The following is a 13378-nucleotide window of genomic DNA, read 5'->3' as shown; positions in this document are numbered from 1 at the left end:
GCTGAAGGCTATGCTTGGGCTGGGCTTGGATGAGGGGTGTGCGTGGATCACCCCATGGGGGCCGTGTCTCCTGCTGTCACCTGCTCCCCTTGCACTTCATCACACTCCTCAGAGCAGCTTTTGGGCTAGAAATGCTTTTTGGGCTGCTAGAGGTGCAGGGGGTGCTCAGGGCTGAGCCTTCCCCCAACTCGGGGGTGGCAGGTCTCTCCCTCCCGCGGGACACTCACCCCCGCTCTCTCATCTCCCCTCTGCAGCACTCAACGCTGTCGCGCAAGTTTGTGGAGGTGATGTCCGAGTACAACGCCACGCAGACCGACTACCGGGAGCGCTGCAAGGGCAGGATTCAGAGGCAGCTGGAGATCAGTGAGTAAACCCGGAGAGGGAACGCAGCTGGGCTGTGCGCGCCGTGGGGCCGCATCCTGCACCGGCTCTCGCCAGATCAGAGCTGCTCCCGCAGCTGTGCAGAGCTCCCTCGTGAAAATCTGGGGGTGCACGGGGGCTGTGCACACACCTGTGGGAGCAATCGGGACACGGCTCCTGCTGGGGGATAGACAAGTGGTGGTACCTTGCATTTCGGTGTCAAACTGCTCCAGCAAAGCACAAAAACTTCCCTCAGGTTTTCTTAAATGCTGCGTAGAGAGTGCAGGGAGCAGAGAGAGAGAAGTTTCTTCCTTGTTTGCAGCTAATTTTGAGTTCAAAGAAGCTAGTGGGAATTCCTGACTCCCGTGTGTTGCCTTGCCTTTCCACTGGGCGCTTTTCATTGTGGGAGAACTGAACTAAATACAAAACCAGAGAAGTGAGCTCTTGAGATGGGGGCACTCGCTGCTCCCAGCGGTTTCCCTTGCCACAGGAGGAGCACAAGCCTCAGTGCCTGCCCCAGGCATCTCCCTGGACCCAGGACTGTGATGGCTCTTAGCAGCAGTAGTGGTGTCTTCTGGCCAAAGGTGGGCCCCAGGTGACACCTCTGAGGCTGTCACCACTGTGGCACTAAGATCCCCCTGCATCATCCAGAGCCCATCACTTAGGAGAAGTCTGGTCCTGCCTGTCCACAAAACCTGCTCTCCTGGTGGTTCTTCTGGGAAATTGGTGATACCTGGGTAGTTTTAGAGAAACATGGTCATCTCCCAGCAAAGAAGAACCATACCACCACTGTAATTAGGGGAATAAGCAAGCAAGGGAGAAGTCAGGGCAAGCAGAGATTAAAAGAGATTTTTGCAAATAATCTCATAGTCAGAGAGGTGTCATGGGTTTTTGTGCTCAAAAGGAAAGAGTCTGAAGCCTAGTCCAGTTTTTTTTTCTCACAAACAAATGGGTGTTCTTCCCTTTCACAACTCAGGGTGAATAATAAGGTAGGAGATCTTTCAGTCAGAATGGTGTCCTGTGGGAATGTCCTTCATGAGCTGCAGATGCCTGGGAATCTGGGTGCTAGTGGGGTATGGCAGTTTCTGTGGAGGGCTGGAAGAAGACTTGGCTGTGCAAGCCTTTCCTCTGTTAATATTAGTCTTTATGATGTATAATAATAATAGAAATGTTTCACACTGGCTGAATGGAAAGGTTGACTGACATGAGACTCAACAAGAGCTTGACGTTTAATGTAAAGCAGGATGATGAGTGTGTCACTACTCCAGCTGACTCATTTGTCAGCTAATGTCATTCTGTAGGTGATACCCAGCCACAGGGGTGGCTTGTAATGTAAACAGGAATTTAAGGTATCCCTATGCCTCCCTTCTAAGAGAGGAGAATATTTGAAAGGACTTAGCCAGGTCCTTAATTGTCTGCAGACCTGAAAGAAACCTTCCTCTTGTTTTTCTACTCCCAGATTTTGGAAGGACTCTGCCACATTGCTTAAATTATGCAGATACATTAAATTATACTTGTCTTTGCTCTGTCCATCCTGCCGGCCTGTCAGTGCCCGACAGAGCATTGATGGGGCACAAGGAAAACGCTGCTCAGGATTCACTGTGGCGCAGTGGTTGGGTGCAGAGGAGGTGTCCTAGTTAATGACGGTGAGGGACCTGCTTTCCCTTTGGGGTGGAGGTGTGGAGCAGATGCAGATGCAGGATGGGGTCTGTGCTGGGAAGGTACACAATCCCGTGCATAGTCCTTTCCAAAAGCTGGGTTCCTCTGTCAGGACAGTGGAAAAATCTCTTCTGGCAAAAAGGCTCATCAAAAGCAACAAGCTTATTGAGGTTTTATCAGGAGTGCTTCCTGGGCAGAGGGCTCTGCTTGTCCTGGGGTGTCCCAGCCAGCACTTTCAGTCCCTGCTGCTCCGGGGGCTCTTGAACAGGCTCTTTTGAACGGAGCTCAGCTGGGATGTGGTGACTGCACAAAGCTCTTCAAAAGCCTCAGCTCTCGTTTTCAGCTGATGAATCCAAAGATAGAAAGTGCCAGGAGCTCTGACAGCGAAGCCAGTAAATCATTTGGGTTTTGAAAGTATGAGAGCAGGGACTTCTCAGCTGCTCTGGGGAGGCTACTCAGCACCTGGCGAGCTTCTCCGTCCTAACCGTGTCTGCTTCTTGCTCTGGAAGTGGGACAGTTGCAGAAGAAATGGTGATGTAGATTCACTGCCCTGGGCCATAGCCATCCCCTGTGGCTCTCCACAGCCCTCTCAGGATCTGCTCCTTCTCTTTGTGTAGGCTCTGCCGTGTCTGTGTGTGCCAGAGGTTGTGCCTCAGTGACCCTCACTGTCACCCCTGCCCGTCCGGCACACGCTGAGCCCGGGAGCCTGTCTGATGTGATGAAGTGGATGTCCTCTCCTCTCCCACTGCTTCTGCCCCAGCCTTAATCGTTGCCCTCACCCCCCCCCCGCTACTCACTCGCTCTGCTCCCAAACACACCAAGACTGCAGATACCATGGAGGGATCGCAGGATGCGCTGTGTCCTGGGGTTGATCACGGCAGGACAGATGCTCGGTGGCTGTCCTCTGGCTGGACTGTGCCTCCCCCCAACGGTGTCCCTGTGTATGCTGCTGGCAGCCGTGCTCCCCAGGCACAAGCCTCCGTGCTGCCTGCAGTGGGAGGTGTCACTCCTTCATTTTTTTCCTCTGTTTTGTCCGTTATGAGAAATGACATCTTAAATCTAATTAGGTTTTGCTCCCAGAGAAACTGGATTTGAGGCTTGGAGGAGCTTTCTGTGGTGGGTGTGCAGCTTTGAAGCCATGGAGGTGCTACACAGACGCTGCTTGTTTTATGAACAGTTTTGTTACGTGCAAGACCGAGGAGCCAAAAATAAAGCACCTGCCATCTCCAAAGGCACTGCGAGAATTAATCAGCCCCCGCCCCACTGTGCAAGACCAGGTTAATTGATGTGCAGAAAGGCAAGCTGCGGATGCATTCCAAGCTCCCCTTGAGCCAGGAGAGTCTGGGGGCTGCTCCGGCCCTGGCGGCTCCTCCGGGCAGCCCTGGGTAGTCCCAGAGCCCCCAGTGCGGAGACGGGCTTATTTAGGACTCCTGTGACACTTTCATCTCAGGAATGACCACGGGATTTATCTGATCTAAATATGTCTCATTGGGTGAAAATGCCTGCACAGCGCTGGAAGTTGGCCCTTGCAGCCCCCCCCTTCTGAGCAGAAGGGGTCCTCTGGGGACAGGGAGGCGGGTGGCAGTTTGTGACGTGCTGGGCAGGCTTTTATAGCTGAAGTCTGCTCATCCCGACACCACCGCAGGCAGTGCTAGACCTGTCTGAGCTGGGGGACAGCCAAATGGGTTGGGTCACTCATACCCGTTACCTCTACAGGCACGGGTGGACGGGGCAGCGTTATCCATCTCTCCATGAGTTGTACGGATTTGTATCTAATGAGAGCTTGAAAGCCAGATCCAAACAGAGGATCCCAGCTTTGGGAAGGTGCGTTGTCCTCGGTGTTTCCAACCTGAGCCCTAGCTGTTGCTCTGTGGGTGCTTGTGCAGCCCTGCCGCTGGGAGGAGGGATGCTGCGAGCCGAAGGAGCACAGCTGAGCCGTTACAGTTAATTCAGCCATGGCATGTTTGACTTCTGCAGCCCCGAGGTGCCTGAAGTCTTCCCTATTTATAGAGCGTCTGGCATGCAGAATTGGGCAAACTGGCGTTCGGTGTCAGCTGTGTGATAGGTTTGAGCTGTGGCACCGGAGGCTTCCCTGGGAGCTTCCCCAGGGTCCTGCGTGCCCTGATGGAGCTGCTCCTGCCTCATCCCCTGGGAGCTGGTCGATGGGGACGGTCACTCCATCCAGCTGGGCATTGCAGGGCCAAGGACTGTGCAGTGGCCTTGAGGTGGAAAGTCTCCTCGGTGGCTTCATGTCTCTGCCTGTCCCAGAGCTTCTGATGGCCCTGCTGCACTATGACCTGTGCATCATCTCTTGCCATTCTCTCCTTGCCAGCTCAGGGCTGAGTTTGCTTCTCCCTCTGTGCTGCAGCTCCCAACGATGCTCTGTGCTGCTTTGCTCATTGGCAGAGCTTCTTCTCCCCAGGAAACTTTAATTTCTAGAGATGCCAAGTAAGAGGCAAATGTACTCTGGAGCTCTCTGGGAGACAGAGGTCCAGTTCTCATGATTTTCCAGTGTTTTGCCAAGTTTCAGGGCAGGGGTTTTCCCCCAGGCTCTTCTCCCTTTGTGGGCACCTTGCTTTCACTCAGTCCTTTCATTCGCATTTGTGGCTGTGCAGTAGCTCTGTGGTGATGTGGGCAGCAGATCAACCAAGTATCTAGCACACTTTCATCTGATTTTATTGCTGTTGAGGAGCTAATGACAGCCTTTCCAAACCAGGAAACCTAGCCAGAAGGCGGTGGACTCCCTGGGAAGTCCTCTGGGGTCCTGCAGGTTGGTTATATGGCTTTGGCAAGTGTTGTGCTGGATGGCGTGGGCAAGATGCAGCCTCCAGACCTCGTGCTTTGGCTCAGCATTAAAGCAAGCTCTTCCTGACCAGCTATGGCCTTTGGCCAAGCCTGCACTGGCTGGCCAGTTGTTAATCCATGTGATGTCTTTGCTCTCATCCTTCGCCTTGCCGCAGCTTTTACCGGCCCTGTGCTCTGCAACAGGGGAACGGGGCAGCGAGGAGGTGGTGAGAGCCGGGATGAGAATGTGTATCCTGCATCTCATCCCACCTCTGCCTGGAAGAGACGTGGCATCTCCTGGAGCTGATCCCACTGTTTGCCCTCGGGGCTGTCTCTAGGGCTTGAATGGGGCAGAGCAAGTAGCCCTTGATGCACTGCGCCTGGCACGCTCCTCCTTGTCACTGTGCCAGTGACTGCTTGGAGTTGAGCACAGTCAACAGGAGGGTGTGTAAATTTGTGCTGTTCAAGCCCTTGTTCTCCCTTCCTGGAACCAGGGCAGTTTCAGCTGAGAGCGAGGAGCCAACAGGCAGGAAGAGCTGGCAGGTAGGTGTCGCGGGTCACCCTTGGTGGAAGTGATGCTCTGTCATCCTAGAACACGTAACGGTGGCTGGAAATGGGCTGTGGACCCTTCCTAGAGCTGGGAAAGGTGGGAAGGGTGATCAGCCCAAGGATACGTTGGCATTATGCAGCTCCTTAGACCCACGAGCACGCAAATGGCAGAGCTCAGCCCTCACTTGCAGCTATGAGCAGGCTGCACTGAGCTCACACAGGTTACAGACAAGGGTCAGGTTGTTCTCTTGCTGCAAAACAGCAGCTTCTAAGGGCTTTGGGGGCACTAACAGGTCTTAGTTGTCCAGACCATCCTCACACAGGACTTCTACCTCTGCCCGTGGGTCCAGTAGCTGTGTAAGATCAGGCCTGGGCCACCCAGTCCATATCTGAGCCATGCTGCAGAGGTACCTGTCTTTAGCCTTGACTCTGGCCTTGCTCCTGGGGTGGGCTCAGGTCTATGTTCAAGATAGCTTATCTCCAGCCCTGTCTCCTGGGACTTTGGATCTTTGTTGTAGTCATTTCATAGGGTCATGGACTCGTGGAGTGGCTGGGGTTGGAAGGGACCTTCAAAGATCATCCAGTCCAACCCCCCCACCAGGGGCAAGGACATCTGCCACTAGATCAGGTTGCTCAAAGCCCCGTCGAACCTGACCTTGAACACTTCCAGGGATGGGGCATCCACAGCTTCTTTGGGCAACCTGTTCCCGTGTCCCCAGTCCTTTTCTGGCCATGTCTCCTGGAAGGACCCCGGCCCTGTGTTGTAGCTTTGTCTCCAGTCCTGTCTCCAGCCCCATCTCCTGTTGTGACTCTTTGGAGCTACCCCAGACCTGATTTCACAGCTTGTGTTGTCTGGCCCTGCTGCTGGACACCATTCTCAGCACCCTGCTCACATGCTGTGGGATGGGTGCTGGCTTGGTGAGGGCCCTGCATGTGCTAGGGCCACACTGGCTCCTGGCTTCCCCTCCAACCCCAGAGGATCCCCATTCCTGCTGTGCGAAGGGACGGCTTCGGCTGTGGGGCAGGGGTCCGTGTTGCCTGGCTCTGGCTGCTTCTCTTTGGGGCTGCAGACCAAGCACGGAGGAGGAGGTTGCGGCTCCTCTCCCTCTCTGGTTCTTGGTGCTAATGTCACACACGTGGATCATGTCTCTGCTGCATTGGGCAAGTCCCTTTTCTTCCTTTTTATAAACTTCATTGTACTTTTTAAAGATGTTCTTAAGGTCTGTTCTGTTCATTATTTGGTCTCCTTGCAGTACACAGATGGATTTGAAGATGTACACCATTTGCAGAGGAGAAGCGATGAGCTGTGGGTTTGGGCTCCCTGCTGAGCCACTCAGCTAAGTCCCTCCCTCCAGCCCCCGGTACCACAGGAGGGGAGCAGGCTCATTTGAGGCTCCTCGTGTCTGTCGAAGGCAACTTGCTTGTCCCCCAAGAGTTACAGCAGTAGAAACTGCTGCTGGGAGAGCCCAAGGCCGGGAGACTTGGCGACGCTGCCCTGGTGCTCTCCCTGGTCTCAGTGAGGTCTCGGTGCTCCAGTTCCCACGCAGCACCACAGCTTGCCGTAACCTGGACCAGTGGCCCAGGAGCCATCCCGTTACCTTGAAAGTTTGGTGTCCGGACACAGCAGGACCGAGCTCATCCCATTTTGCTCTCTTCCCATGCATCCTGGGCTGCCTGTCCCAAGCTCCTGCCAGACAGTCCTGGGTGTGCTAGGAACAGTGCCGGCTCCTGTAGGGTCTGTGCCCTGGAACCCTGCTGCGAGAGCCAGCTGGGCCATGCTCTCAGTGTCACTCAGCTGTTCCTATCAGTTATTAAAATAAAAATCCCATTAGCTTTTTAGATTATGAGATATTAGTCACATAAATAATAGAGGAATTCCTTCCTGGCCGTGGGCAGTTAACTTGCAGGAAGTATTTAATTTCAAGAAAACCAATAAAAGAAAAATTTTGTTTTAAGGAATTTCCATTTTTCTCTCCTGGCCACTGTTTTTTCTCTTGTTCTTTTTTTATTTTCTATTTCTCTTCCAATTGTAACTGGTTTTCAGACACCTCAGCAAATGTCTCCTCCTCTTGTGCCACCTGTCCATCACAGTTCCATGTTGCTTTCAGAAGTCCCATGAGCTCCAGTCTGCAGCTCTCAGCTCCTGCTCTCTCCTGCAATGTCCCGTTTCTGCTGGTTGCTCTGGACAACCTGTTGCAGGTGCTGGGGGAGCTGCTGCACTGGATCCAGCCCTGCCCAACGCAGCTGGGATGACACAGGCTTCAGACGTCACCTCTTGGGTGCCAGGCCCCTTCACAACCCTGTATGTAGGCTCTGTCCCCTGTGCTCGGGGCAATGTCACAGCCCTCTAGATAGTCCTGCTCCTTGGAGGCCTTTGGGAGAGCTGCTCCCCTCAGCTGCCATCCCTTCAGCCTACTCCTTGCTTCCTTGCCTCCTTGCCTGTGCTCCCAGGAGGAGAAACAAATCTGGTGCGGGCAGCAAGGAGCCATGCAGCACTCTCACTGCCGGGTGAGGAGGTGCAGGCATGAGGCAGATCAGGGGAACGATTGCAGCTGCCCACTACACATCTTGGAGTGTGCCCTCCAGCCTCCCCCCAGAGCTCCAGGTCCCAGATGGCGTATGCAAGGGACCCCAGCATGTTTCTGCACCCTGCTACCCTTCCTGGTCTTGGTGCTCTGTTTATCACGTGGCCCAGAAAGCATCCAGAAAGCTTTGTTACCTGCTTTTGATGAGGAGGCTGCACATTCCTGGCCCAACCATGGATGTAAACCCTGTTGGTCTGGTGGGAAATCAGAGCTGATGAACATTAGCAGATAACAAAGCCTTTGTACTGGAGTCTCCTGCTCGCCAGGTGTGCACGGTTGGGTTTATTCCCTCTCCTTTCATGCAGCCTCCTGGTGCCAGGAGACAGCAAACAACCTCCACGTGGCAGGCCCAGAGCCTGCAGGCTCCCACATGTTCCTGGCTGCCACCACCACCAATATCTGCTGATATGGCATCGTTTTCGTGAGGTGAAACCAGAAACGCGCTTTCCCGTCATGGACACTCAGAGCGCCCATGCGTGTGGGGCCCCAGCAAGGAACAGAGCACAGGAGCTCCAGGTGGTTTCTCATTTCTGCATCTCAGGGCAAGAGAATCATGGACTCACAGAGTGGTTTGGGTTGGAAGGGACCTTCAAAGATCATCCAGTCCAAGCCCCCTGCCAGGGGCAGGGACATCTGCCACTAGATCAGGTTGCCCAAAGCCCCGTCCAACCTGACCTTGAACACTTCCAGGGATGGGGCATCCACAGCTTCTCTGGGCAACCTGTGCCAGCGTCTCACCACCCCCATCATAAAACATTTCTTCCCTATATCCAGCCTAACCCCACCCTCGTTCAGTTTAAAACCGTTGCCCCTTGTCCTGTCGCTGCAGGCCCTGGTCAAAAGTCTCTCTCCCTCTTTCCTATGAGCCCCCTTTAAGTGCTGAGCGGCCGCAGTAAGGTCTCCCCAGAGCCTTCTCTTCTCCAGGCTGCACAACCCCAACTCTCTCAGCCTTTCTCCATAGCAGAGGTGTCCCAGCCCTCGGACCATTTTGGCGGCCTCCTCTGGACCCGCTGTACCAGGTCCATGTCTGTCTTGTGCTGGGGACCCCAGAGCTGGACGCAGTGCTGCAGGGGGGGTCTCAGGAGAGCGGAGCAGAGGGGGAGCATCCCCTCCCTCGACCTGCTGGCCACACTGTTGGTGATGCAGCCCAGGAGACGCTTGGCTTTCTGGGCTGCAAGCCCACATTGCCGGCTCATGTCCCATTTGTCACCCACCAGCATCCCCCAGTCCTTCTCCGCAGGTTGCTCTCCGTCCATCCATCCATCCATCCGTCCATCCATCCATCCATCCCCCGGTCTGTGCTGGTACTGGGGATTGCCCCAACCCAGGTGCAGGACCTTGCAAAGAAAGAAATGTGTAATGAAGTGTGGAGGTGTCCTTGTTGCAGGAACTCCCCAGGCAGGGGAGTATGCACTGGGCCTGTGGGGGAGTGGCCAGGCATGGCTGGGTGGTCAGGGCCCTCCGCGATGCTCCCTGGAGCACTGACACACTTGTGGTGAAGGTCTGGACTGGGTTCAAGGTTTTGGGCACCTCCCTGGTCTGAGCCCCAGGTGCAGTACTGCTGGAAGCAGGGAACACTGTCCTGTGGGCTGTCCCTGAGCTCTGCCACATCTCCTCCAATCCCCCCCAGTCAGAGGTGCCCTGGACTCATCCTGGAGGATGTTATTGTCCCTTTCGATACCACTGACAACAGAGCCTGCGGGCAGCATGTCACAGTGGAGCACTGTACCAGACCCCAGCCCTTCTCTGCCTGCCCTTCTGCTGGTTTTGGATTCATCAGGCTTGGTAAAATTGCTTCATTAGCTGCTCCTGCCCGTCTGCCCCTGTTTGCTCCTGATCACAGCGGTGGGATGTTTCCTGCCCTCTCTGCAGGTGTGACCTGCTCCCACTCCCCCTCCCCGCTCCCACTGGGCAGCCCCAGCAAAAGCCTGCCTGACACCGTCATCTCTGTTTAGCACTGTAATTTCACGGGTCCTACCTGGCTGTTATCCTGAAGAACACGCTGCAATTAATGGTGGAGGATCAGTATAACCCACAGAGTGATTAATACCTCTCTCCTCTGTAGCAGTGTGGAGTATGTCAATGGGGAGGGGAAGGCAACCATGCACAATGGGTGAATTGCTCCCAAAGGAGCTGTGGGGCTGAAGGTACCACCCTGAGGCCAAGGAGGAGGGCTGTGTTGCAGGGGGAAGGCTGGAGCCTGGTTTCTGTTATGCAGCTGCAGGGCTAAAACTCAGGCAGCCCAGCGCCTGCAGCAGTGCCTGCCAGGCCAGTGAGCCCTGATGAGCCCAGTGTCCTCGTAGCCTTGAACTGTCCCAGGATGGAGTCCTGCCCCGCAGGAATGGGCAGCTTGACCAGGAAGGACAGACGGGCTTTCCTGGGTGAGCTGGGCCAAGCTGGCAGCTTGACCCCCTTAAACAGAGGGGTTGCAGGGCTGGCACAGAGCCAGGCTGCGGGATGGCATCACCTTGAACCGCCCAGTGCGCTCTCGGGGCTGGAAGATTTGCTCCACTCCACTCTCAGGAGATGCCATGGAGCCAGCAGAGCCAGTAGGACTGCGGGACCCGTGGCTGGGACAGGGGGCTCACAGCTGACCCGTGTTTTGTCACTTGCAGCTGGCAGGACCACCACCAGTGAGGAGCTGGAGGACATGCTGGAGAGCGGCAACCCGGCCATCTTCTCCTCTGGGGTAAGAACTGCATGTCAGCCCTGGTCCAAGCCCGGCACAGGCAAGAGCCAAGCCAGCCCCCTCGTCCTGGGGAGGTTGGCTGGTGGACATGCTGCCACGGTGGCTCCAGTGCAGGAGTGATGAGCACAGCCCATGCAAGAGGTGGGACCTGGGTGCTCAGGTCTGGCCTGAGGATGCTGCCTGAGCAGGGGCTGCGTCCTGGCTGGAGGGTGGGGGTTTGCTGCAAACTGCCTGGCTGGGGTGGCAGAGGGCTGCTCTTCCCGCTTTGGTGCCCCTAATCCTGGCATCTGAGGAGCTGAGCACGGTGCTCAGTGGCCCTGTCTTCTTGCAGATCATTATGGATTCAAACATCACCAAGCAGGCACTGAATGAGATTGAGACACGGCACAGCGAGATCATCAAACTGGAGAACAGCATCCGAGAGCTACACGACATGTTCATGGACATGGCCATGCTGGTGGAGAGCCAGGTAGGGAGACACCGCGGCCCAGTGGCCAGCTCACCTGGGGAGGTTGGAGGGGGACGGGGGTGCCGGTGGTCCCCTGCCTGGGTGGGTGCTGAGGGGGACAAACTGCATCTGGGACTGACGTGGCTCCCACTGGGGCTGAGCTGGGCTCCCCACGGCCAGAGGCACCCACCCACCCAGCAGAGCCGGGGGCTGCTGCATGCCTGGGGCGGGAGGTGCAGTGATGGGCTCTGGAGGAGGGCAGCGGGTGGCTGCCACGCAGGTGATGTCTCCATCTACCCTGGAGCACTGGGCCCTGTTGGGTGAGCTTGGGGTGCTGTCAGCCTTGGTGGTCCTGCCAGGCTGCCCCTGGCTGTGCCGCTAGCCCACGGCATCTGGCCCTTCGGCCGGGCGTGTGCTCCGGTGTCTCTGCTCACCCCTCTTCTTGCCCGCCATGCTGCCATGGCCTGAGGAGACCGTCAGTGGCAGGTAAAGCCCCGCCGAGCCCTTGCCAGTGCTGCATGCTCCGCTCTGCATGGCTGCGCCCTGCATGTCTGTGGCTCTTGTGTGGTGCCAGGGCCTGTCCGTGGCAGGTGGGCGAGGGTGGCCGTCCTGTCTGCCTTGGGGACAGATGTGGGGGATTCGCAGAGCCCCGGCCCCACTCTAAGGGCTAGCCTGTGACAGCACCCTGTATTGCCTGGCGGGGTGGGAGGCTCCAAGCTGCTCGCACCAGGAGCAGAGGAGTGCCAGGCTGGCAGCAGTGCTGGCAGCTGCCTGCTCTGCCCCAGGCATAGCACAGGTGGGAAGGAGAAGCAGCAGCTTTAGGCAATGCAGCCAGGCTGGCATGTCATGGACATGCGACAGGGGCAGCAGGGAGCCTGGTGGGCGTCAGTGCTTGTGGGGAGTAACACCAGAGCACCTCTGGGCTTGCAAGGCTCGTCCTCCCCATGCTCTCCAGTGTTAAACTGAGAAATGAACATTGCAGAGCTGCTGGCGATGACTCCCCGATTCCCTGAGTCCCTCTGTGCCGTGCAGGAGGGCACTGAGCTTTGAGCCCCCCCAACCCCTGCCAACCCTGTCGGTCACATGAACTGTCAGACTGTCTCCAGCTACTGCAGGACCTGGCTGCTTCCCTGTGCAGTCAGGAGGGGGCCAAAGGAGGTGGGCAGGCTGGCGGGGGAGCTTGTCCCAGTCCATGTCCCCATGTCTGCAGGAGTCCACATCCCCAGCCCACCCCTGCAGCCCCAGGGGCAGAGTGGGGCAGGAGTCCCTGCAGTGCCCGGCAGTCCGGCCTCGCCAGCCTCGCTCCGGGGCCCTCCACTCTTGGCAGGGCGCTCGTGCGGATCAGAGCGGTCGTCCCTGCATGTGCGTGGCTTTGTGAGCATCCCATGTGGTGCTGCTGGTGCTGTCCTTGCTCCCCCCGCCATGCCTCTGGTTTCAGCAGCGTGCAGCGCGGTGTCAGTGTAGATCCTGTTGTGGCTTTGATGTCACCTGAGATATCAGACAGGGCGGCCACTAGGCCAGGACCAGGCTGGGGAACCCCCTTGACCCTCACCCTTGCTTGCCTCCCTGCTGGGATGTGCACAGAGGTCCCAGCTCTCTGGGACAGAGCCCATGGCCCAGACCCCTCACTCCAGGGTACCCCAGGGCACCCACTGCCTGCAGGTAACTGATGGTCCCTCTCTCTCCTGTGCAGGGCTGGTGGGCAGGGTGACATCTCTGTGGTGCTGGGGAGCAGCAGAGCAGGAAGGAGCTCACGTCTGCATGCGCGCGGGCGCGTGGGCTCTGTCCCCGCTCTGCAGGGTGAGATGATTGATCGCATCGAGTACAACGTGGAACACTCGGTGGACTACGTGGAGCGGGCTGTGTCTGACACCAAAAAAGCGGTGAAGTACCAGAGCAAAGCCAGACGGGTGAGTCATGGCACTGGCTGGGGCCTGTCTTCCCCTGCCTACACTGCTGACACCTCCGTCCCGGGGACAGGCCCCTGCCTGGCACCGCTGCCTGGCACCCCTGCCTGCCCCACTGCCTGCACGGAGGAGCGGGCAGTATGGTGCAGCCTCACGAGTGCCTGGGTACTGCTTTACCCCACACCACTGGGTGCAGCGCGGGCCCCGCTGGTGGCACCAGCTGAGGCAGAGCTCCCTGGCACAAGCTGCGTGAGCGCTGATGACGAGCCGTGGGGCAGGGGTGCTGCTTGGGGGGAGGAAAAGGGACAGAGTGGACCCTGTGGGCCAGGCCAGCTGTGAGAGCCATGTCCCTTGCCAAAAAAAAAGTAGAGAAAAGGCATGGTCCAGCTCTGACCCT

General features: G+C 57.0%; 1 protein-coding gene across 1 annotated transcript in view; it reads left to right on the top strand.

Moving 5' to 3' along the window:
- STX1A (syntaxin 1A) overlaps positions 1-13378 on the top strand; it is a 97310-nt gene that overhangs the window by 80312 nt on the left and 3620 nt on the right. Inside the window, exons 6-9 of the mRNA XM_076354399.1 lie at positions 255-363; positions 10553-10626; positions 10958-11095; positions 12874-12984. Coding sequence (XP_076210514.1) covers positions 255-363; positions 10553-10626; positions 10958-11095; positions 12874-12984 — 432 coding nt within the window. The remainder of the gene's footprint in view (positions 1-254; positions 364-10552; positions 10627-10957; positions 11096-12873; positions 12985-13378) is intronic.

This window comes from Aptenodytes patagonicus, chromosome 17 (assembly GCF_965638725.1).
Source record: "Aptenodytes patagonicus chromosome 17, bAptPat1.pri.cur, whole genome shotgun sequence".
NCBI classification, from domain to species: Eukaryota; Metazoa; Chordata; class Aves; order Sphenisciformes; family Spheniscidae; genus Aptenodytes; species Aptenodytes patagonicus.
Note: the sequence above shows the minus strand (reverse complement) of the source record. Positions and strands in the feature narration are given on the sequence as shown.